General features: G+C 43.8%; 1 protein-coding gene across 3 annotated transcripts in view; it reads left to right on the plus strand.

Annotated features, from left to right (window-relative positions):
- Positions 1-24,664, plus strand: part of LOC144824675 (uncharacterized) — a 1,660,589-nt gene that overhangs the window by 268,093 nt on the left and 1,367,832 nt on the right. For all 3 annotated transcript variants that reach the window (XM_078683712.1, XM_078683710.1, XM_078683711.1), the window contains exon 5: positions 11,463-11,565. In XM_078683712.1, the coding sequence (XP_078539838.1) occupies positions 11,463-11,565 (103 nt within the window). The remainder of the gene's footprint in view (positions 1-11,462; positions 11,566-24,664) is intronic.

Below are 24,664 nucleotides of genomic sequence, written 5' to 3' on the forward strand. Positions count from 1 at the left end.
TCAAGATACCTCTGCCTGGCACAGTAAGGGTGCCTGAGCCAAGCACCTGGTGCCGAAGGAGGTTCCAGGAAACAGCGTTGGCGCCCCGTTAGTCCTTCGGGCGGTCGGGGGGCCTGAACCGACCGGGGGTGTGCCTCATCGCTCCGCCCTGACAGGGGGGGCGGGAGTATAACGAAATGGTAATATGAAGCACCGTTAGAGCATCGTCTCGCCGTGCAAGATGGCTCCTTAGGCATGCGGGCCAGCAAGGGGCTGCCGCTTTGGATCGCCTGTAAGATGACCCACCTTAACGCTATACCTGTGCTGTACGAAATAAATCTGCAGCAATTCGTTCTTTCCCACAAATATGTCTCATGAGTTTCCTTGGTATGTAAGTGGAATTGGCATGCGGGGCGAGCGCTGGCGGTGTGGGCACTATATAATACCGAAATGTCCCTTCCACTCTAACGTCGTTACCAGCCACACAGCACCACAGTAACCACATGACACCAATACACAACCAGTTGCACTTTGCCAGCCGCACAGCTCTGTTTTCAGTTCCGGTGGCTGAAAGTTGCAGCAAAAGACGTATCGACCATACAGGTTTTAGAGTACAAAGTATGTAGAATCACGTTTTCGAGTGGAGTGCAGTGTTCACTAATAAACTAAGCATGAATATACAGTTTGGTCTTCTCCTTTGGTGAGTGTGACTTCAACGCGGTCTTGTTTCTTGCAGCTGATTGTTGCGTGTGGGTGATGGGCCATTCTTACATTCCCAGGCTGGAGCGATGGGCGATATCCAGGAGCTGGGATCGGGTCCTAGTAAAGACACAAATAGTGTGGTTGGGTTTTCCTGGAATGAGATGGGGCCAACTACGGCGCAAACTTGAACAATGTCTGGCAGCACGGGGTGGTCCTCCCAACATCCTCATTATCCACCTGGGGGGGAATGACCTGGTCACAGTGGGGAGGAGGGCCCTAATCGAGACTATGCAGAAGGATGTGACGGCTATAACCAATCAATTAGGAGCCACTGAATTGATGTGGTCAGAAATTGTCCCACGCAAAGCCTGGAGGGGTGCACGATCATTGAGTGCAATAGAACAGTCCCGCAAGAGGGTCAACAGGTCCATGCAGAAGTTTATGGTGAGGAGGGGCCTGGGGTTCATGAGGCATGCACTGATACAAGAAAGAACTGAAGGATATTACGAGAGCGACGGGGTGCACTTGTCTGGGTAGGGTATAGATGTCTTTCTCCTAGACGTGCACGAGGCTCTGTCAGCGGCAGGTTGCAAGTAACTGGTGGGTGGGGCGCTCTGTCATCGACGTGGGCCTCCTCCAGAGCTGTGGCGGAGTACAGGGCGATCTGGAAGCAGATGGACAGTAAGGGTACCTCTGCGGCAGAAGGATACAGTCAAAATACCTCTGCCTGGCACAGTAAGGGTGCCTGAGCCAAGCACCTGGAGCCGAAGGAGGTTCCAGGAAACAGCGTCGGCGCCCCGTTAGTCCTTCGGGCGGTCGGGGGGCCTGAACCGACCGGGGGTGTGCCTCATCGCTCCGCCCTGACAGGGGGGGGGGCGGGAGTATAACGAAATGATAATATGAAGCACCGTTAGAGCATCGTCTCGCCGTGCAAGATGGCTCCTTAGGCATGCGGGCCAGCAAGGGGCTGCCGCTTTGGATCGCCTGTAAGATGACCCAACTTAACGCTATACCTGTGCTGTACGAAATAAACCTGCAGCAGTTCGTTCTTTCCCACAAATATGTCTCATGAGTTTCCTTGGTATGTAAGTGGAATTGGCATGCGGGGCGAGCGCTGGCGGTGTGGGCACTATGCCGCTGACCGTGCGACACGCAGGGGAGCATGGGCGGGCAGCGCCCTCGTCCCACTCGACGGGCGAGCAGAGCCCTCAGAGCGGCACCCCTCCCCCTGAGCGACATCCCTAATCAAGCGGCCAATAGGGAGGGCTCACCCGGGAGAGGGGTCGTGCCTCCAGGTATTTAGCGGCGCAGCAAATTTGCTCGGCCTCTCTTTCCCGCCAGGCGTTCCCTCGGCTCTGCGCTGTTCCCACCCTGAACCCTTACCCAGCTGCAGAGCGGCGGTGTATAAGTTGTGAACTTTGTAATGGTCATGTTTTGTGTTGCAGGCGGAGTCACAGGGCGATCTGGAAGCAGATGGACAGTAAGGGTACCTCTGCGGCAGAAGGATACAGTCAAGATACCTCTGCCTGGCACAGTAAGGGTGCCTGAGCCAAGCACCTGGAGCCAAAAGAGGTTCCAGGAAACAGCGTTGGCGCCCCGTTAGTCATTCAGGAGGTCGGGGGGCCTGAACCGACCGGGGGTGTGCCTCATCGCTCCGCCCTGACAGGGGGGGCGGGAGTATAACGAAATGGTAATCTGAAGCACCGTTAGAGCATCGTCTCGCCGTGCAAGATGGCTCCTTAGGCATGCGGGCCAGCGAGGGGCTGCCGCTTTGGATCGCCTGTAAGATGACCCACCTTAACTCTATACCTGTGCTGTACGAAATAAACCTGCAGCAATTCGTTCTTTCCCACAAATATGTCTCATGAGTTTCCTTGGTATGTAAGTGGAATTGGCATGCGGGGCGAGCACTGGCGGTGTGGGCACTATATAATACCGAAATGTCCCTTCCACTCTAACGTCGTTACCAGCCACACAGCACCACAGTAACCACATAACACCAATACACAACCAGTTGCACTTTGCCAGCCGCACAGCTCTGTTTTCAGTTCCGGTGGCTGAAAGTTGCAGCAAAAGACGTATCGACCATACAGGTTTTCCATCTTCACAACAACCGCAGAACACAATTACAAGACACCACACCGCTAACTGTCAGCTGCACAATATTACTAACTGAAGAACAGCGCTCCCGGCCTCAACGCAATGCTGGGAGCTACACAGCACTCAGTGCAGGTTCCCTGTGTGTCCCTACAGGAATCTGATAATAGTAAATGGACGAGGGGGTGCTGTGAGCCCTGATGGAGGATGAGTGTCTGGACAGTGATGAAAAAGGTCAATGTTAGGAGACCGCACGCGCTGATGCGTCTGATGCAAACACGCTGGATTGTTTTGGCCTGATGTATATAAGCAAAGGGCTGTGAACCCAGATTGGTGGCGGATCGTAACCCCGCAGAACGCTTTGGCTGTTAACTGGAGAGGGGGGGGGGGGCTGTGTTATGCATCCAGATTTGGGCGTCAAGAGGAAACAATCGTAATTTCAGACCATTTGGGTTGTGAAGGCGAACAAAGATGAGCTGGAAGATGGCAAGTACCAACGACGGCATTGTATGACAATTTGGCACCCCTGCACATAATTATCATAGCCCCAGGGAGGAGGCGGTCCCCGGGGCTGTGGGGACCTCCGCAGGCTCCCGCTAATAATTTTTTGTAATGCCCCCAGGACCTGGCCCTCCCAGTGGCCTCATTAAAATGAATCCTGCGCTTCATTTTAAAAAAGATTTTGGTGAGGTTCGCGATCCCAAATGCAAATTCTGCCATTTAAAAAAAAAAAAAAAGCCTTTTTTGGCACGGGGGGCGGGGGGGTACTTTGGTACCCCCTGAGCAGGCCTAGGACTCAGGGTGTTTCTACCCTGCCCCCTTTTCTTCATTTTTGACTTTGTTTCACCCTTTTTCTTGTGACTCGGTTACCGCCTTCCTACTATGTAATGCAATTTTCTTCTGTTTTTACAGTGTGTATGTAAAGCGCTCTCATACATACGGGTCAAGCTAGCGCTATATAAAACTTTTTAAATAAAATAAAAAGAATCTACCCCGAAATCGGACCCAAGATGTGTTTTTCCGGTCCAAGGAAGACCTGGCTTGGCATTTCGGGCTGGACTGTTCCGATGAGGAACAGGGTCAAGACTGATTTGCATATCTCTGGGTTTGAACTGGGGTGGCGAAGTGAGCTAAACAACAATGATGGATTCAACCCAGATCTGTGAGTGGGGGTGAGTGTCTCAAAAGTTCCAGCTCTCCGTCCATCATCTCCTTGTGTGTGCTCTGTTCTCGAAACAGGGCAGGGGAGAATTGGTTTGCCCACTCCTAAGTGCACATCTGTCATGTCTGTCATGCGCACTTTCCCTGTTTTCCATGCAGGCTGCATTACAGCCTGTGTGGAGAACATGCCCAGACCTCTATTCCCTTGCTAAGCATCGAACCACAATGTTCAGACCAATCTCAACGCTGCAGTGCTGTGTTGTGATTAGTCAGAGGAGCCTAGCTGTGCTTCCTGTTCCTGGAGTATGACGGAGCAGAGCTGGAGCAGAGACGTGGACCCGGTGGCAAGGTAAGTGTTTATTGTTTTACAAATTTGTTTACATTGTGCCCCTCGCCACCACCCCTCACGCTCTCGAGCCATGGCGGACACCACTGGGTCTAATGAAGTTGAAGGTTCATCTTCCAGCACAGTGATGTCCTGCAACTGAATCTCCTCAACCCTCTGGGAGCCCTGTATCTGTTAGTCTAGGTTATGTCTCCCTTCCCGTCTGTACTCTAATGACCATATTAGTCAAAGAGATGAAAGACATGTGAGTTCCCTATTATCACTTTCATGTATTGCAGTTTTGGAACCCATGTTGCCCCGAAAGCATTTTTTGTTGTTACCCATGTGTTGCAAGAGTCTTTCCATAGCCATTGTCCAGCTCTGCCATACATTTATGGTTGGAGGTGGTGCCTGCTCCCACTGCCTTGTTTGTGACCGTTTTACAGCCTCCAAGAGTTGTAAAAAAATCTATATAAACCCCTTCCATTGTATCTCTTGTCAATTTAATGGTCAAATTTTCAAGTGACTTAGAGATCCTCGGAAAGAGGGAACCACATTTTTTTACTTTATCACAGCCAGCACTGCTTTCAACTCCACACCCTTTCCTACATCTGTCTGACACGCCAAGGAACATCTTGTTCAGTTTGTGAGTGTGTTCAGCACTATCCCATCATGATTCACTATTATGAACTGCCTGGTTAAGTATTTAAAGATCAGTCCAAAACATTTCCTCGGATTTAGCAAATATTTATTTATTTGGCATCTCTTCGCATTTATTTTCATAGGCCCACTCTCATGCCCCTCTCATGGAAGTCATTATTTTATAGAATTCCTGAAATCAGGTTTTTGGTGCTGTCCTTACCATATTCCCTGCCTCTTTGCAAGCAAACGATTTGGAATATTTATTACTCACTATTTAACAAAGGTATTTGAACCTCTCCAGCTTCTTTATTTCTCTTTAACCTAAATGTGTGTTTGCGGCTCTCATGTATGCACGCTCCACCATTCAAAATGATCAGCTAGATATCTGTCGTTGCACTCTACTCGTCTTAAAATCCGATGTGTCACATGCAGGGTTAAGTTGTATTTTAAAGTATGTAAGAATCATTGGTGACCGGTAAATGGGTAATTGTTTGAACAAGGCTAATGAGCACTACTCTTCTAGCAATGTGTTAGTGATTTGATTGTAATACAGTTTCTCTGATTCATGGGTGCCCAATGTTTTCAAAAAGTCTCAGTGACCATTCCCCTATGATGTGGAATTGAAATGCCCTATAATAATCACCGAGGTCCTGGAATCCAAATCATCCCTCCCGTCCTCGGAGCAATCAGAATTGTTTCACTTAATGGTTTGCCTTGCCATACAAATTCCTTGTCTATCCAAATGGGAAGTGCTTGGAAAATATGTAGCAATTTCTGAATCAAGTTTCTTTTGAATGCTGAAATTCCGCAGAGACAAGAAATTTGTGCTTTCCCATCACCTGGGTCCACCTGGTGTGCAGCTGGTGGTGCCTGTGATTGACATGATTTAGCTATGGTTCTTTCGGGGGGGCCCATACATTGCCTGGCTGGTGACATTTATTACCCCACTTCTTGTGAGTGGTGGGGGCTTGGAGAACCCTGTGCAACTTAGGCCCTCTTGTGACCAGTCACCACTTGCCTTCTACTTCCCGCCGATCGACCAAGCATCCCAAGGCAAGCGGGGACCACTTCCCAATCATTCCTCTCATCCCCCTTAAGTGTTCGGTTTCATCTGCCCTGCCAGATCCCAGCATCACTCTGGGGCAGTGATCTTGTATGGCACTCCTCTAGCAATCATATGCCAGGGACTCTCACAGCCTCCTTCGCTCACTCCCCTAGTCACCTGCATGGTTTCCAAGACTATCTACTAGCTTGTGTCAGAGACTATCTATTTTGCTGGTGCCTCTTTCTGAACCCAAACCATTTTTGAATACATTTGTTATGATGTGTTATATTTTATGTAGTACATTGTGTTGTTTTATGTTATATTGATTTGCACGGCACATTAATCATCTGGGAGGGTATCCAGGTGTCTTAGAAGGAGACAGCTGTGCTGTCTGAGAGGAGCCTAGTTGTAAAGCCAGGTTTTTCAATTTTCTTCTGCATTCATAATGAGAGCTGGCAGCTCGGATTGGGAGGGGTAGGTTATTCCTGGTCTTGAGGGTGATGTAGGAGAAATCACAGCCTCCCATTTCCATGCACTAGATGTGGGGGATGTGGGCAAAGATTTGTTCAGCTATTCTAATATGCCTTTCGGGGGGTGGAAGTGAATGTGTTTCTTGAGGTAAGTAAGGCCTCTTTATGTGGAGGGGAGGAGCTTAAAGTCTGTTTCTGGATGGGGAGGCAGTGGATGTCCCTGAGGTGTCCAGAGATGTGTGCTCATGGATGGAAGTTGGTGAGCACACCAGCAATGCTACATAAAGCACTTTGCCATAGTCTAGTCTGCTGGTGATGAGTGTTTGTGTGAAAGTCCAGCAGGTGTCCAGTGGGAGTCATGTGAAGATTTTTCTGAGCATCTTGAGAGAGTGGAAGCACATTGTTGCTACCATGGAGAATTTGTTTCTACTTCAATTCAGGTTATTTTCTGACTTCTAATCAGCGAGTAAGTCATATGAGATCAAACTCAAACGTGTCCATAAGTTATAAGTGCGTGCGCCTGGTATATCTGGGAGGAGCCTGCCATTGCAGGCCCTTAGGGAAAAAGCTACGAGCAATTTATTAATGGCAAGTGCCAACGGCGTCAAACGATTTACTGGATACGTGGAACATTCAGGGATGTGCCACAACTCGTCCTCCTCAAAAGTAACTGGTGAAATCCCCGAGAAAGGCTCAAAGTGGCAGTTGAAGTCTGCCCCAATGATTTTATGGTACGTAGGGGGAAAGGAAGAAAGGAGAGCCTCCAGGGTGTCCAGAATAGATAGACCTTGTTGTCGGGGAAAGGGACGTAGGTAAATATTAATTACTGCCAGAACCAAACCCCCCCTTAAATGTTAGTGTAATACTCAGGATGTCCTGACAATTGCTGTCAATTACCTTGACTGTGAACCCCAGGTAGACTGCCACCCAGATGCACAGCCCTCAAGAGGGTCTTCCCCTGGGTCCATAGGACAACAACATCAAATGTGGATAAAGGATAAGAAGCACATGGAAAATCCTATTCATACAAAAGAAATGTTTATATTGAATATATCAAAAATCAATTTGAGGGTATACAGAGGAGGAAAAATCGCATAGGCAAAAATTGTCATGAAAAGATATATAAATCAATTAAACAACCAATTTATAACAAACATCAGCTCCTATAAATGAAATGAGAGCAACTGAAATCGGCAGTGAACAAATGTTACTCTTCAAAACATAAATCTTATTGGAGATGCTGGGGAAGTCGACGTTTCGGTCTTTGCAGCATAGGTCTATAAGACCATCATCAGGACAATTGATTTTTGCAGAAGTAGCCCCTTTTATATCCAGGTAGATGTAAGGCTACACAATAGATGTGTTCTTAGCAGTAAGATGACATAAAGGACCGCATAACTGTCGATCTGTCAGAAGATGCGATATATTTCTTGAACGAGAGATCTAGCATCAATGATGGAATACTCTTAGATGATATCGGGCAACCTGAGGTGTTTGGACTCCAAACGCCTCTGGTTGCCGGATATCGTCTTTTGCGAACCTCGAGTTGAGAAATAACTACGGACCACTACGTTCCCTAAGAGTCTCCAATAAGATTTATGTTTTGAAGAGTAACATTTTTTCACTGCCGATTTCAGTTGCTCTCATTTCATTTATAGGAGCTGATGTTTGTTATGAATTGGTTGTTTAATTGCTTTATATATCTTTTCATGACATTTTTTGCCTATGCGATTTTTCCTCCTCTGTATACCCTCAAATTGATTTTTGATATATTCAATATAAACATTACTTTTGTATGAATAGGATTTTCCGTGTGCTTCTTATCCTTTATCCACATTTGATGTTGTTGTCCTATGGACACATTTGAGTTTGATCCCATATGACTTACTCGCTGATTATAAGTCAGAAAATAACCTGAATTGAAGTAGAAACAAAATCCCTTGTAGACTATCTTTACATTGTACTGTTCATTGCCCAAGCCTACAAGGGTTGATTGGGTTTCCCATACCTCTTTACACCATGGAGAATTGGCTGTTGATTTTGCTTACCAGGTTCTCTGCTGATGTGGTTTGGATGGATGCAGATCTCAGGGTGTCAGGCCACCAAGCTGGGCTCTATAGGAATGTGCTTGCAGAACAATACCATTTCAGATATGTCGCCATCTGGCTTGAGGCAGTTTTTCATCCAGTTTACTAGGATGGATATACACCACAGGAAGTTTGATTTGGTCGGTGCATCTTATGAGAGGGAGAGTATGAGTTGCGTATAATCTGAATATAAGAGGATTCTGAGGCCATTAGACTGTGCGAGGGAGGCCAGAGGAGTAATGTAGACATTGAAGAGGGAGCGAGTCGAGGAGGAGCCCTGTGGAACTCCGCGGATCAGTTTGGCATCTTACTGCAAGGGGTTTAGGCTGACCATTTGAGAGCATTGGTGATGGAGTGGATCATTTGTAGGGCAGAGCCCTGGATTTCAGCCTTGTGGATTCTCTGGATGAGTATTGGTGGAAGACTGTGTTGAAGACTGCAGAGAGGTCCAGAAAGGTGAGGTCTGCCATGCCTTCCTTCTCCGTGATGAGGTTTATGTCATCCATCTGAATCCCCACTGAGAGAAGTTGAGGAGGAGGTTGGTCTCAAGGTAGCGAGGAAGCCAAGTGCTGACCATTTTTTAAGGACTTTAGCAGAGTACGGTAGAAGACAGATGGGCTTGTAGTTAGCTTTGGTAGTGGAGCCAAAGGTTTTTCTGAGGAGTGGTAGTATGGTGGCATGTTTTCAGGTGTCCTGGAAGGTGGTGGTTGAGAGCAAGAGGTGGAATATTGACGTTAGCGCTTAGCAGCTGGGATCCAGTTCTTTTATGAAATTGTAGTGCAGGTAGGGATTCGATGGAGCTCCAGAATTGAAGGATTGCATGGTGTTGTCTGTGGTGGAGATTTCTGCCCCGCATGATATTATGTTGCTGGTAGTTGAGATATACGGGGGTTGAGGGATGCAGGATATGGTTGGGAGGCTGATATAGATGGTCCTGATTTTCCCTGAGAAGAGGATGGAGAGTTTGTTGCATAGGTCCTGGCAGGAGGTTATTGTTGTGGACCTAGTGCTCAAGAAAGGGAATTACTTGACAATGGCAAAGAACTCTTTGAGGAGGTCCTACTGTTCTCTATATGGGATAAGAGGCTTAGCATGTGGTGGTTGTAAGGCATTTATGATAGGTCTTGAGGGGCGACTAAAAGGAGGTTCTGTCAGTGGATTTGTGTGGTGAGACGTCGTCGTCTTTTCAGGTGCCTGCAGTAGCATATTGTTAAATGAAGGTCTTCAGTATACCATTTGGCATGGGGGTGATCTGGGGTTGGAGTAGATTTGGATGGGATCAGGGAGTCCTCTGATGTGTTATCCAGTTGTTGAAGTAGCAGTTGAAGTGGGTGAGGATGGTGGGCTGAGGAGTGTTGAAAGGAGGAGTGTTGAAAGCAAAGAGTTTGAATGTTGAATTTGATGCTGTAGTGGTTTGTCCAGGTCAGAATGGTTGAGTTGTTCACTGAGATGTTGGAGAACTTGGTGAGGATGTGGTTGAAGATGTGTCCTGCCGTGTGATTAGGGTCAGGGTCCTGAGGTCATCAAAGTAGGTTGGCAGAGATGGTGTCCGACTGGTCCAGTAGGTAAAGGTTTAGGTCACCATGGATGCTAGTGTCCAGGGGTGATGAGGTCAGAGAGGGCAGGGCTGAAGTTGGTTCAGTGTCCAGTTCCTCAGTAGAGAAAGGCACTACTTATGATGGTGGTCTTAGGAATGTCAATCGTGAAGGTCACATATTTCAGTCAACTGTTGGTTTTAGCGGAGGTCACAATGCAGGTGATGTTGTCTTGATGAATGATGGCTATGCCAATCCTAGTTTGGTGGCTGTGTCATGCTTGGTTATTTTGTAGCAGGGGGTGTGGCGATGGCTATGTACTGGGAAGTAGTAGGGTTGAGCCAGATTTTCGTGAGGTAGAGCAGTTTGACGAAGAGGTCATCCAGTAAGTCCCAGACTTCAATGGCATATTCGACCAGCAAGCAGATATTGAGTTGGAGGCATTTGAGTGAGCAGTGTGCTTTGGAATATTTGATTCATGAGGTGGGCTGTGGGGTGTGTGGCGTGTGTTGTCTGTCAAAGAAGGTTGTTTTTGGGGCGGTCCAGGAGAAAGCTCTGTACATCAAGGTGGGGAAGGCACTGGCAGAGCTAGAGCATGGGCAACCAGGATTGAGGGAGAGGAGTTCATGGGCTGAGTGGGTCCAGAGTCGGTGGTCGAGGGACCAGGGTTTCTGAAGCCGGACACAGGCAGAGCTTGGATGGGTTCAGATGGGCTTGTCTTTGGCATGCCATCTTTAAGAAAGCCCAGAGGAGTGGGAGGAGATCCAGGGAGCGGTGGGCAGGGCTAGTGCTCAAGGGGCAAAGGGACAGAAATGGTGTGAGAGGCACAAAAACAGGCAATGAAGGAAAATAAAGGTGAGTGAAAAAGAAAGGAAATAACAAAAAAGAGGCAAAACAAGTAAGAGGCAGACAAAAAGCAAGCAAAGGATAAGTGAGAGTGAGAGGGGCAAGAAGAGGCCAAAGAAATAAGAGAAAACTCTGCATATGACAGAGACAGAAATGGCAGTAAAAGTTGGAATGTGAGAAAAGCAGCAGATGAAATGGGAGCGAGAGACGAGCAGATTGGGTACGTGAAAGACAGTGTAAGGGAAACGCAAAAAGAGAGAACAAGCAGAGAAAAAAAACAAAGGGTGCCAAAGTGCATAAAAAGGTTTCCAACTACACAAAACAGAAGACAAGAGGCACAAGTGGAAAGGATACTAGGGGCATCATAGGAGCAAAAAGGTGGCTCAAAAGGTCTGGGCTTGGTTGGAGCACTGGGCACTTCCAGAAGGGAAAGCAGTCCAGCAAGACTACGCAGCACCTTCTAGTGGGGTCAATAATGGTTGTGCCCCCCGAGAGGGTCTAGATCATTTCTTAACACTGTTCACAGAGGCCCGATAATTCATTTTTCTGAGTTTTCCTGTTTCTTTCTTCCAGTTTCAATGCCATTCGTGAGGCGAACTTGGCCTTCTCTGCTTATGAGCATATGGACCAGAAGGGAATAAAGACTGATCGGCACACACTGACAAGATGCCTCAAGGTAAGGGTGCAGCCTGACTTTCGTTTCTAGTTGGACTACTGGCTCTTTAGCATAGATGAGTCAGAAGCCACTTAGGTAGGAGGTTATTGTTTTGATCCATGTTAGGCCCTTAGTTGCAGCCACTATCTCAATACTCTATCAGGGCTCCACCCTCTCGCCCCTATGATTATCTACCAGGCTAGCCAAGTACAGAGAACAAAACATGCCAGACTGTTGAGGTGATTGACCCACTGAAAGCTCGAACCAGAAGCCTGGCCCTGGCCCAGCTCGAGGTCCTCTTGGAATCTCAAACCCATAACAAGCCGAGCTTTCCTGTGGCTTCTACCTGCCTTCCTCCCTCTACCCAGTATGTGACATTACGGCCAGAACTGGAACTTGGGAACCAGGTTCACGTCTTGGAATAGACCCAACATTCTATGATTCTGGGTAAATCACAATCTCCACATGCCTATAAAGCATACCATTGTGTAATGTAACTGGTACTCATGTAAAGAGCTCCATTTCCTTCAGGTCAAGTTTGCAGCACATTCCAAAACTGCAGACAAATGCACTGAGAGGTCAAAACAAAGACTCAACATAGGGGAAGACAAATGGATATCCACTTGCTGGCTGATATTGTTACAATGTGGAACCAGAAAACCTGGATAATTCATGGCTTTGTTGCTTAAATTCTCGTCATTATCGCTTATGAAAGCACTTTCAAATACGTGAGTTCATCCCTCCTGCCTACGACACGCACATGCCACCCAGTTTCTCATTGTATCTCTTTTTTTGGTCTTTATATTGTGAGGCTGTCGCACTTCTCCCTTCCCCAAGTTGTACATCTCTAAGAAATGTTAATAAAGAATGACAACATAAATATGTGAGTTCAGACTACCAGTGGTACAAAAAAACACTTTTAATTAGTACTTCTCAGTGCGGTGCTGGTATGTGCCCTATTATTGTCAAAGCCTACACCTATTCAAAAAATACACTTTTTAAAACTTTGTAAAAACGTTATTATATTTTACGTGATGTATGATTTACATAGCAAATATTTTCAGGGCCTTGGCTCGGCTCCCCCTGGTAATTTGTTGGCTTGTCCACCTCTACCAAGCTGGATTGCATTGTCTTGGCACCCACTCTCTACATTTCACAGTATGGCAAATATTTGCACAGCCCTTGAGTATACAAGCCTCTGTGGTAAAAGTAATCAAAATATTAGTCACATAACAAAGGGCCGTATGTATGAACACATTTTACCATAGAAACAGAATGGGTAAAACCCTTTGATACATATGGCCCAAAGTTCTGGAGTGTAAACACAAAGATAATTGCTATAGCGTGTCTGCCACGGAGAGAACCATGATTGAAAGGAATGTATGTTTTCTCCAGCTTTGATGGACAGAAAATCAGGATTTTATAAAGACACAGAGGCAAATATTATTTCAATCTTCTTTAATTGCTACCACTCCGCAGCTTCTTAAAAGAACATAAAACATTTGACAGTAACATTCTATTCTGATAGAAGGCCAGAACCCGCTGCAAACTTCCGTCTTTTTTTTTATCTGGCCGTACATCACTTAACTATTTAAACATATTCTTCCAACTTTTGAAAAATTCAAGAAGAATCCATAAGACCAAGTCCATAATCGGTTTCCATGAACGAATCTCACTTCTGAAACTCCAAAGAAGCTTCCCCTCATAAATTACTCTGTCTTCTCCATCCACTTCCTTTAGTTTTGGCCACAGCCTACAAAATAACACATTCACATATAAACAGGGTTGGGGACAGGGTGGTGGGAATAATATTAGCCCCGGGTTTCTTAGTAAAATTCAGATTTTCTGTCCCTCAAAGCTGGGGAAAATCACATTTTATGTGACGACCGTAGGCTAACATTATTGCAAATTCTCAACAGCTTGAAGTAAAATCTACGAAAAACATCATCATTTGACCAATCAGCACACCTCAATATGTATTGTAATGCACCTCCCAGCCTAACAGCTTGTGAAACAGACGCACCCCTTACTAAATGCGCTCCATATAAACTCACATCCAGACCTGAGTTAACCATCACCTCTTTCCCCCATCTTGCCAGAGGTGGAGATGTTGCACCTGTATGAGGATACCAAAAGGAAATCAATATTTGACTCACATTCACCGATCTTAATGTAACGTCCTTCTCTCATACCCCTTCACACAATGTACCACACACAAATTTTCATGATCATAGAAATATGGATACAATATTGTCTTCTAATTTGTCTTTGCCCTTTTATTTTAAAAAGACACACACCTCGAGGTGAAAAGATCCTGTTTGAAACCTCTAAACATCTGATGCTCTTCCTAAAGATGCGAAATATAACAGAATATGTTAACTTCTGAGATTGCAACTTCAAATCCAGTAAATCACTTGCACCTAATTCATCCCAATAACTCAACACCTTGGTCACATTGCAAACTGAGTTTTATCTTGAAACCAGCGTTTTAGAAATTGTTATACTCCCCATCAGTCTCTTCACCAGCACGTCTTGAACCATTCTAATGCCAATAATTAGAACATGACCAGCGACAATAGCTGATCGATGAACATTAATCGTTCTGTAAGACAATACCTTTGCAAACATTTCAGATAAATAATTCACTACCTGAAATGACAAGAAATTTTTTTTTATAATGCGCGATGGCTACCCTGAGGCATCCCAGCGCTGCAGAACGAACGCGGACAGACAGAGAAAGCCCAAAGGTTAGAAGCAGTTATTGAAGAGCTGTGTTTTTAGGAGTTTGCAAAAGGATAGTAGATTGTGCTCCGCCCGTATGCGTGAGGGGAGAGCTTTCCATAACTTGGTGGAGTTACAGGAAAAGGAGTGTCCGCCACATTTATTCCTTTCTATTCTGAGAACCTTCCCCGGCCGACTAAAACCTTTCTTCTTCAGACATTATTCTCTTTTTATCTAACAAAGCCTCCAATTTCCTTTCCATTTTGACATTTACACAAGACAAGTCTTGTGTAAACCTCTGTAGCATATCACATATCCTATCTTCCAATGGCACATCTTTGCTTCCTAGATCACGTTTTTCTGCCATCTTCACGAATAGCCTTACAAGTAATGAGACAATTCTGACAAACCGTACCAGCTTATTCCATTTTAAGAAATATTTTCCAAGAACAACTCCTATTCAACAGCAAAAATAAACTCCTAAATCCTACAGCCGTAGCTCTGTTAACATCTGAATAACCAATCTATTTCCACTAAAACAGCTGTTTTCAAACCGTCATATAGCCCAACCTGTCAATCAACTTCCTCCTAGTTAGATAATGGAGAATTACCCAATCCTCTAAATGGCCGTCTGCTCTCAAGGTAATACGTGAGGCTGGCGTGCCCTACACAGTCCTTTGCCAGTATCCCCTAGGACACTCCTTTCCTCATAAACAGTGTATTTTCAAAATGGAGATCTGACCTCCCATCAGCACAATCTCCCCCTGCAATGTGATGCAGCCTGCACCTTAAGCCTAACCAAAGCCGCTCAGCCAAAGACATCAGTCACGCATCTCTGCATGTGCCTCGAATGCTAAAGATCACGCGTGCGGCTGCGAAGAGGCATTGAGCCTCTAAGCCTCAAGGCTCCTTGAGGTTTAGAGCCCGTGCACCCAATGGTCAACCAACATAGCTAGCGGTACCATTTCTTTAGTTTCCTTTCAAATGATTTCTTAAATAGTCATAGTAATGATCCTCTCTTATTGTAGCACTTCAAGACCCAGGCATTAAATTGGAAACCTACCCATATCAGAAAGTAATCTAGCACTCATTATAAATTCTCTTCATAAGTCCTATCCCGTAACTTAATTAACATATACCCTTAAGTTCGAAAAAGACATACTAAATTAATTCTTTACCCCGAAAAACAACCTACATACACACAGCGACGGCTCCTCCGCTATGGTGGAGGAGCGTCGCCCCTGCCCCCCGCCAGCTCTTTTAAAATTGTGAAAAATAGAACTGGTTTAAAACCCATTTTATTATGGTTTTATTTTTCCTTGTGCTGAGGCTTGGGGGCAGGGCCAGGGTTCTGACAGGCTGGGTGGGGAGCGCTTGGCGCTGCCTTCACTGGGCATGTGGGTTTGGCCGCCCATCTCAGGCTGGCGAAACCCTCATGCACAGTGACCCACTCTCCAACCCCAGCTGCATTGCTTTGGTTGGAGAGAACAGGCACATGCTTCCAGAATGTGCTAGAGCGCAAATCATCGGCGCTCGGGCCCATCCTGAAGCTGCTCTCATAATGAGAGCAGCTTCAGGACTGGCCACAGGGCAGGCTGGGAGCCCGTGCCTGCCTGGCAGTCGAACGGAGAGGTCAGCAGAAGAGAGCCACGCGACATTGGAGGGTGCAGGTAAGTTCTTTTTATTTATTTTTTCCATTTGTCTCCGTGGTCCCCACTCTCCCCTGCCCCACCTCTTCCTCCTGACATGAGCCAATCCTGCATACACATCGGAAACCAGACACAAGCGTTGTACTTATCTGCTAGAGTGGCAGCCCCCAAAAAAAGAAGGAATACATCAGAGAGTTCTGGCCTTTTATTAAGAAGGAATTTTATTGTTAAGTGTTCTAAGTTCTTTAAAGAGGCTGCTAAGTGGTAGCAATCAAAAGAAGATTGCAATAATGTTAGCCTCCAGTCTTGAAGTAATATCTCTACTGTGTTACTCATCAAACAAAGAGTTAACCCCGCCATTTGCATATAATATTTTAATTTCACAAGGCATATTCTAACAGACTGACAATGTATCAGTATGTTGATGGTAATATTTTTGGCTTTGGGAATTCTAATTAATCACTTTTGTTTTAAGGTGTTGGTTTGATTTATTCTTATCAATTTTTATCTGTAATGATTGTATTTTGATTTTAATTATACCCAATTATACGCATGACTGACTGAGACACACCTCGTCACTATAACCATTGTATCCCACGCACAGGAAAACCCACTCAGCTACACTCTCTTTACATGTAACCACTTTGCTAACGACTGACTCACAACAGCTCAAACTTATTTATAAATAAGTGATGCACTGACAATATTTCCCAGTTTTCTGCCAGAAGGGCTAACGATAGAGAGTAGGACTAATGTGAATGAAGGATCGAGTACACTTAGTAGAAACATTGAACAAAGCAGAAATACTAAAATAAATGCTGGCGTGGACCCAGTCCCAAAATGGCGAGACTTCCTTTTGCAGCTCCTATGGGCTCTCCTAGTATCGTAGCGAGGATGTTACGGGTCATGGTGCAAGTAGGAAAAGTGGTCCCTTAGACTGCTGTTGGATTAGAGAATACAGCAATTATCATGGTTAAATCAGTCCCCCAGGGTTCTGGACCCTGGTGCCACTGCACCTGCTGCATCAAGGTAGCTACACCCCTGGACACCTCTGAAGAGACCTCCTGCGCTCTGCGGAGGACCTGGTAAATTCTTTACTTTCAAGTGCTGCTTTTTGTCAGTCGATTTTTGCCAAGAATTAGCCACGGATAATTGGAGAAGCTCATATTTAACTTCAGTAATGATCGAACCAGTGAGATATGCAATTGCATTTTAAGCGCTCGAATCATTCCCGGTCTCAAGAGCGGTGATCATGAACGCTTCTGTGCGGATCATAAAAAGGCAGCCAGCACAGGCACTTTATGTCAATTTTTTCTCATCAAATATTGACACTTTTCCTGCTCTGAAGGAAAACAGAGCTGGTTGTTTTTTCAGACCAGTAAATGGACTCATTTGAAATAGCTTCTGTTTAAAAACTACTTAAAGCTGATCTCTGAGTGCTGATATAAAATCATTATACCAATAGCAGAGACCTATAACCTTATAATTACACCATGGACAGAGCTGCACGGAGATCAGGGGTCTTTTTTCTGAATGTATTTGCAGATTAGTCGACATCTGGAGGGTTTTTGAGGTTATTGCAGAGCATCCACTTCACATGATGCCACATGGCTTCCACAGGGTGGACAACTGATGGGATCCTGTGAGCAAATAGCAGAACAAAAGATGCTCTTGGGACATGCACTGGACATTCTCAGTTACCTAATTGTCTTACTGCTTTGCTGCAAGAAGCTTATTCAGACATTGCATATCTTTGCTAAAAAGATTAAATATCTGGGAGTCGTATTTGTACCGACTTTTCCAGGTGGCTCCATTGTACAAGGTTCTGTCTGCAAGCCATGCCTACTTTGGGTTTTATTTCTATTCTTCCCACTGAGCAACATCAGATAGTGGTAAGGTCACTGAATAATTCAGTATTGAACTATGGAAATGGAGTGCCTTTCGGGCGGCTGCCATATCCAGTGCAGTGAATACAATGCATTCAGGATGCCATATCTTAGACTTGGGGCTAGTCAAGAGACCATTATCCTTCGCTTAGATGCTCAGTGTATTGGCTTCAGGTTAAGTGGAGAATTAATTTCAAACTTCTGTTCTTGGTTTTATAAACTGAAAATTGTTTCAGACCTTATACTTCTTTTGTGGTCCTGTTATGTGGACACAAATCTAGGGGGATCCCCAATTTTGGGGTGTTTGACTCAAATTGTGTACTGCCCTTCTATTAGAGATGCACTACCATCCTAAAGATTTGATGTAAAAAAAGAAAAGGTTTAGGTTTTTATTTTAATAGCTTCATTTGTTAGCCTTAACCAAAGATGCCAATTTCTCTAAGTTCCTGAATGCCTAAATGTGAATAAATTATTCAATACTTATAACAGTTTCGCGAAACAAAAATAGAAATTGAAAGACATAATTGCAACATGTACATCAGAATTTGTATTTGCACAGTGCTTTTGCTGAAGAGAAGAGCTTCCTTTTCTTTTGTAGCTGTGATTCAACGGAGTCTGAATTAAGGACTTACTGCTTTGTTCTAACCTTTTGTATTATTTCTGGTGGATTGTCAGTGGCTATCTTGATCTTAGAATTCTGGGAGAGGTATAAAGTGGAATCAGTTTGAACAGGTAGTTAAGGTCTAGTGTACTAAAGGAAGGACACAGACCAGTCTGTTTTTGCACTCTGAATGGTTTGTGACCTCGCCTTCATTTAGCAATGCGATTGATGTTCTGATAAGTTGCTGCATAAAATACCCATTCACCGGCAGTTGCAAAAACTCCATCATTAATATTCGGGTAGCAGAAGTCTGTTTGTGACTCTCGGCGAGTTGGTCAGAAGGGAGAAATCGAGGCCTTGGAGGAACAGCAGCCTTCCAGCCTTTTATTCATATACACTGAGAGCCAACACTTTTATTTTTTTGACCTCCAGTGGGTCTTAGCAGGTGAGTTAAACTAGTGTTCCATGTTGAGATATGTTGTCGCTTTCAACTTTGTTTAGTCTCTCGTAGACCCTGCGCTGCAACATGCATTGATTTCATTTTTCATCCAGGGCCTGATGAGACAGCAGATACGCAGAATGATTGAACATTCATAATTTAGAAGCCCACTGGAGGGTAATGTTAAAATGAACAATGCATGTTGCAGCACAGGGTCTCTGAGACACTAAACAAAATTGAAAGTGCCTTTCACATACCCAGTTACTCACCCATATACCACTGACACATACACTCACTCACCGACACAGCCATACACACACTCACTCACCTATTCAGCCCTTCATACATACTCTGACTAACCCATATAGCCACAAAGTCACCCACCCACTCACCCATCCATACAGGCAGTCACATGCCCCCTCACCCACCCACACAGACACTCATACACCATACAGGTAATCAGACAACCAATCACTCACCTATTCAGAAACTCATGTACCCACTCACACACCCATACAACCACTTAGACACCAACTGACAGACTGATACAAGCATTCAGACAACCTAGTCACTCACCCATACATTCACTGATACACCTAATCACTCACTTATACAGTCAGTCACCCACCAACTGAATCATCCATACAGGCACTCGTACACACACTTATTTACCAATACACCTTGGTATATATTTTTAAAACACTCACAGGATGATGTCATGAGTGATGTCATTTAAGATGTCATCAGTGATGTCACTACCATGTCATGAGTGATGTAATATGTGAGGTCAGAAGCAGTGCATTGCGAGGGGTGAGTTCTAGTTAGCTCAGCTAACTATAAGTGCCGAATTTCTCTGGTTTTGTACAAGTGAAATGTCAGCCTAACAATAACGTCCCTGTAACCTTTGTTTTTTCAGTGACTATATATATATATATATATATATATATATATATATATATATATATATATATATATATTTATATATATATACATACACACACACACACACACACACACTCACCTAATACATTTTCGTTGTAAAGGTATATATGTGGTAAAAATGTGCACAGTAATAGCATATGCATGGTAAAGGGTGCATCGTAAAGGTATTGCGTGATAATGACTGCATTGTAAAGGCTGTTTCCTTGTTGTACAGCATTGTGGCTGCTGTACAGCATGGCTATTAAAACAAGCATTGGTAAATGCATTGGGTTTTGCCTATGTGATTAATTATAATCTATTTTTTGTTACAAGTTGTTAAAGGGTTATGACTTGTTTATGTACATAAAGGCAATATATTCTGCTGTTACTAGTGGTATAGTGCAGGTTGGCAATAGCAACATTTTGACAAATGAAATTGGGAAATAATGCAATTAATTGATGTAATAGCAATATTATGTGTTTAGAGTAGTTCTGACAGCTTTTGGGCCTGGTGCCACTGTACCTTTTGCACAATTTAAATCAATCCCCTTTTGACTGTGATATAACTGCAATTGTGACTGCCTGTTTAGCAGTAAAATATGGCAATATTAGGTATTTAGAGGAGTTCTGACAACTTTTTTACCTAGTACTATTGCACCTGCTACACCATTCAAAAAGTGACCATAGAGCCTAAAGGATAAAATAATGCAATATTCAGTGTTGAGTGGGGTGCCCGGAGCTTTTGGTGCTAAAGCCACTGCACCTGCTGCACTATTGAAATCATGACCTAAGCTCTTGCTAGATAACTGCACTTGTGGCTGACTGTTTTGTTGTAAAATATATCACAAATCGGTGTTTAGTGGGATGCCTAGAGCTTTTGGTCCTAGTGTCACCATTGAAATCATGACCCTGTTGTCTGCTAGGTAACTGCACTTGTGGCTGTCTGTTTAGTAGTAAAATATAGCACAGCTCTTGTATATTAACTTTATTTTTAATGTGCAATGTTTATTACAACATTTAGAATTTGATCACAAATCAAATAGATTAAGTAAACAAAAAAGTCAATCCTATGATGCCTACAAAGAGCAAAGAAAGGTCCTGAGGCATAAATAGGAAATGCTACAAACATTCTATGGCTAAAGCATCTGTTTTGCACAACTAAGTAATAAAAAGCAAGTATTCCAGCATACTGTTAGAAGACGTCTGCCTTTTCCGTGGGAAGAGATCTTATCTTGACAGTGACTGGGGCATAAACAGTGTGAAAAGCTTTAGTAGAAGTATCGTAAATGCATGCAGCTAGGGGAAGTTAACAGAAAAAAGTTCCACACAAAAGTAAAATATCACAGTAATTTGGAGTTGGGAAATCATAAGAGCCCCCTTTTAAGATATATTAAACAAAAGAGATTTCAGGTGAATCCTAAAAAAACTGCTGACACAGCTGCCATGCCTTCAAAATAGCATCATCATTTTTCTTTTTAGTTATTGATCCAAGATGGATTAGTAAAAAAATAAAAGGAATGTGAAAGTTTTGTTTTAGAACAGAGTGCAACTGGTTTGTCAGTTGGGTGTGGGTGTGGGGGAGCAGCAGTACAGCAAGTGTGGGGAAAAGCAACACAAGTGAAAGAGAGGCACATTAACCAGTGGACTTGCAGGAGGGAGAAGCACACAGAAGTGAGAGAGTCTAGCACCAGTGCAGGGGAGGAGGTGAAGCACATGGGTGAGAGAAAATACCAAAGGGGGGATTAGGAAAGGATATGGGGGGCTAAAACAAGAAGAAAATAATACTTCCTTAAAAGCAGCCAGTAGAACCATAGAAGCCAGTTAATCAACGTGATGGTAAAGAGGCTGTGCTCTATGTGAAAGACAAAAACAAGACTGACAAGCTGGGATAAGAAGCAGGCATTTGAGAGTGACATTTAAGCCAACTAGTGGTTGGCTGGAAGCCACTGTGTGTTTTTTGGTAAGCCCACAATGCGTCTTTTGTAAGCAGATACCTTGCACTGATAGGTAGGCTAGACCTAAAAATGAATTTCCTCATTCAATAAATAGCACTGGGGAAACATGCAGGCTGTGAGCTTTGCCCACAGTCTGCATGCTTTCCCATTGCTGAGCGAGACATGCAATGTGCCAGGACTCTGGATTTCTGTTTTTTGCCATTTTCCATTTGACTTTATTGATACTTGATGTCCAGGGGGTCAATTGAGGCCCACAAGAGGAAAATGGAGACAGATCAAGGGTTAACATTTCTAGGGCCATATGTATCGAGCTTTTTTCCCGTTTGCAAACGGACCAATTCTCAGAATCGGCCCGATTGTGAATTGGAAAAAGCCTTTTGGAATGTAAAAGGCCATCGCAAAATAGAGAATTGCAAAATTTGAGATTCTCTATTTTGCAAATGCAATTAAGGAATTGCAAATTGCGATTCCTTAAATACAATTCTGCAAACACCAGAAATTTGCTATTTGGACTTGAGGAATTGCAAATTACCACCAACTTCAACTTGGTGGTAATTTCGCTTTTCTTTAAAAAAGCACTTTTTTGATTATTTAAAAGTGCTAAATGTCGCACATACATGCCCTTAGCAAAATATGCACACATGCATATTTCAGGGGTGCAACAGGGTGTCCTTTTGGCACCCTTGCAACCTGGAAATTGCATTCTCAATTTGCGATTCTCTAATTGGTAATCGCAAATTGAGAATGTCTTCCCATTCATTTCTATGGGCCTCCTAGCCCATAGGAATGAAAGGGAAGGTATTCCTTAATTGCGAATCTCAAGTTGCGATTCGCAAATAAGGAATATGTAGGATGTGCAACATTTTTAGCAAATCCTACATACATTGCTTTTTGCGATTCTCTAATTGCGATTTGCTAAAAATCGCAATTTGAGAATGGCAAAACTCTTTTTTTAATACATATGGCCCCTAATTTGCTCTCCAGGGGAGCAGAAATGCAGATGGCAGGTAGAGAACAGAACAAGACATCCTCTATGAAATTTTCTTACAGTTTCATGGAAAAGAGTTTTCTCATTTTGGTAATTTCCCAAATTTACCAACATTGAGATTCACTCAATTTGGGTAGTCAAGCTGGTGTTCCCCTTTTTTGGAATTCCTTAAAATGAAGTAACATTTCTCCTTCTCTACAAAATGATAAATTTGTTTTCCCACAAGACGTCCATGTCTGCAAATCTCTGGGAGGCCTTTAAGTAGAGAAAATCTAACATGGTAATTGTCATACTATGGCTGAGAAAGGCCATTGTATGACAGGGGATGGCTCCCATTCAGACCTCTAAACCCACCTTCTATGTGCCTAGGCAGCCCCCTGGAGGCTAAATATTCTTTACATTTATTAATCTTTACCTATCTGCAAATACCATCTCCCATAGAATATAGGTGTAATCTTGAAAATGTCCGAGTTGGGCCTGGATTATAAATACAGTTTGTTGGAAATGGGTCATCCAGTGTGTACAGTAAGCCCATCCTTTACAGGACCTCATCATCTTTCTTCTGAAAAATTGTTATCCTTTTCTACGGGTGTGCGAGGAAGCTTTGGAAGTGTTAAGATCTAATATTGCAGAGGGGGTGTCCATAGGTATGGCGAAATTCCTTGGATGGGCTTGGATCATTAGAGCCAGACACCTACAAGGTGAAAAATGAGATAAATGTAGGAACTTTTTATATTATAGTATTGTGGTTTTATGTTTATGATGGCCTATGATTCTACCACAAATTCTTATTGATTCATGAAAACGTCTTTTGATACTATTTAATTGAATTTTTAGGGTGTAATGAATGAATTGTATTTTGTAAGAACTGTACTCATTATACTGCATTTTTTGTATATATTTTACTTGTTGTCTTTTATGAAGAAATTTCAAAATAAAGACGTTGAAACTGTAAACTGTGTTATCCTTTTTTTGTACATTTCTTTATTGAATTTTTTAAAGTTAACAACAAAAAAGAAGCTTGCACATCATCCAGGAGGGGAAAGAGAAAGAGACATATGTACATCACCAACAAGCTAGGTGGATAACATTGATTAATCAATTAATCATCCCAAGTATAAGTGAGTTTTGAGGCCACAGAAGTTTAAGTCTAGGAGCATTCATGTGCCGATCTAATAGAGTATTAGACAAACTAGCCCATGCGGTGAAGGGGGCATTACTCAGCTGTGTCTGATTCCATGTACTGTAGGTAGGCACAATAGTGTAGCCAAATATCCTTAGGGCTCGAGGTGAGGGGCTGGAGGCGTGCATAGTCTTTGTCCACCCTCTGGCACCGGCTCATACTCCCAAGCCAGTCCGAGAGAGCAGGTTGCGGGCGCTTCCCCAGTGTAGTGCTATCACCCGCTAACCCAGTAGTAATGCCAAGGATACCAGGCAGCGATTAGAGCATGGTATATTTTGAGTGTAGCCTAAAAATGCCATTTGGGGTTCGGGCTTTAGCCCAATATCTGTCATGACAAAGATGTGTTCAAACATTGTAAAAATTGTTATCCTTAATGAGTTTCTTGGGAAAGGCCAGTATAATTACGTTTCCCTTCCAGGCTAGAAATGTGTATTCACTTTAAATATGCCTGAGCTGGGGCATAAGGTAAATATGTTTTTCTAATATCTAAAGATGTAAAATATATGTAAAATGAATCTAAGTGAGTCTCCCAATGCAATATTCAATATATGCCTGCGGCTTTCATTAGATGTTACTTACTAGAAAGAATAATTAGTTGAAAAAAGTTTGGTTTTTATAGGAGAGAAGTCTGCAGGTTAAACTGCCTGCCATGTTACAGTCTGAAGTCTCATTTGTAAGTCTAATTTTTCATGAAGGAGAAAACTTGTCTTGCATCTCCACCCCTGACTGATACATTTGTAAGTGACTGAGTTTCTAAGGTTAGGTTGCAGTTATTAC

The sequence above is a fragment of the Lissotriton helveticus genome, chromosome 3_1 (assembly GCF_964261635.1).
Source record: "Lissotriton helveticus chromosome 3_1, aLisHel1.1, whole genome shotgun sequence".
Lineage (NCBI taxonomy): Eukaryota > Metazoa > Chordata > Amphibia > Caudata > Salamandridae > Lissotriton > Lissotriton helveticus.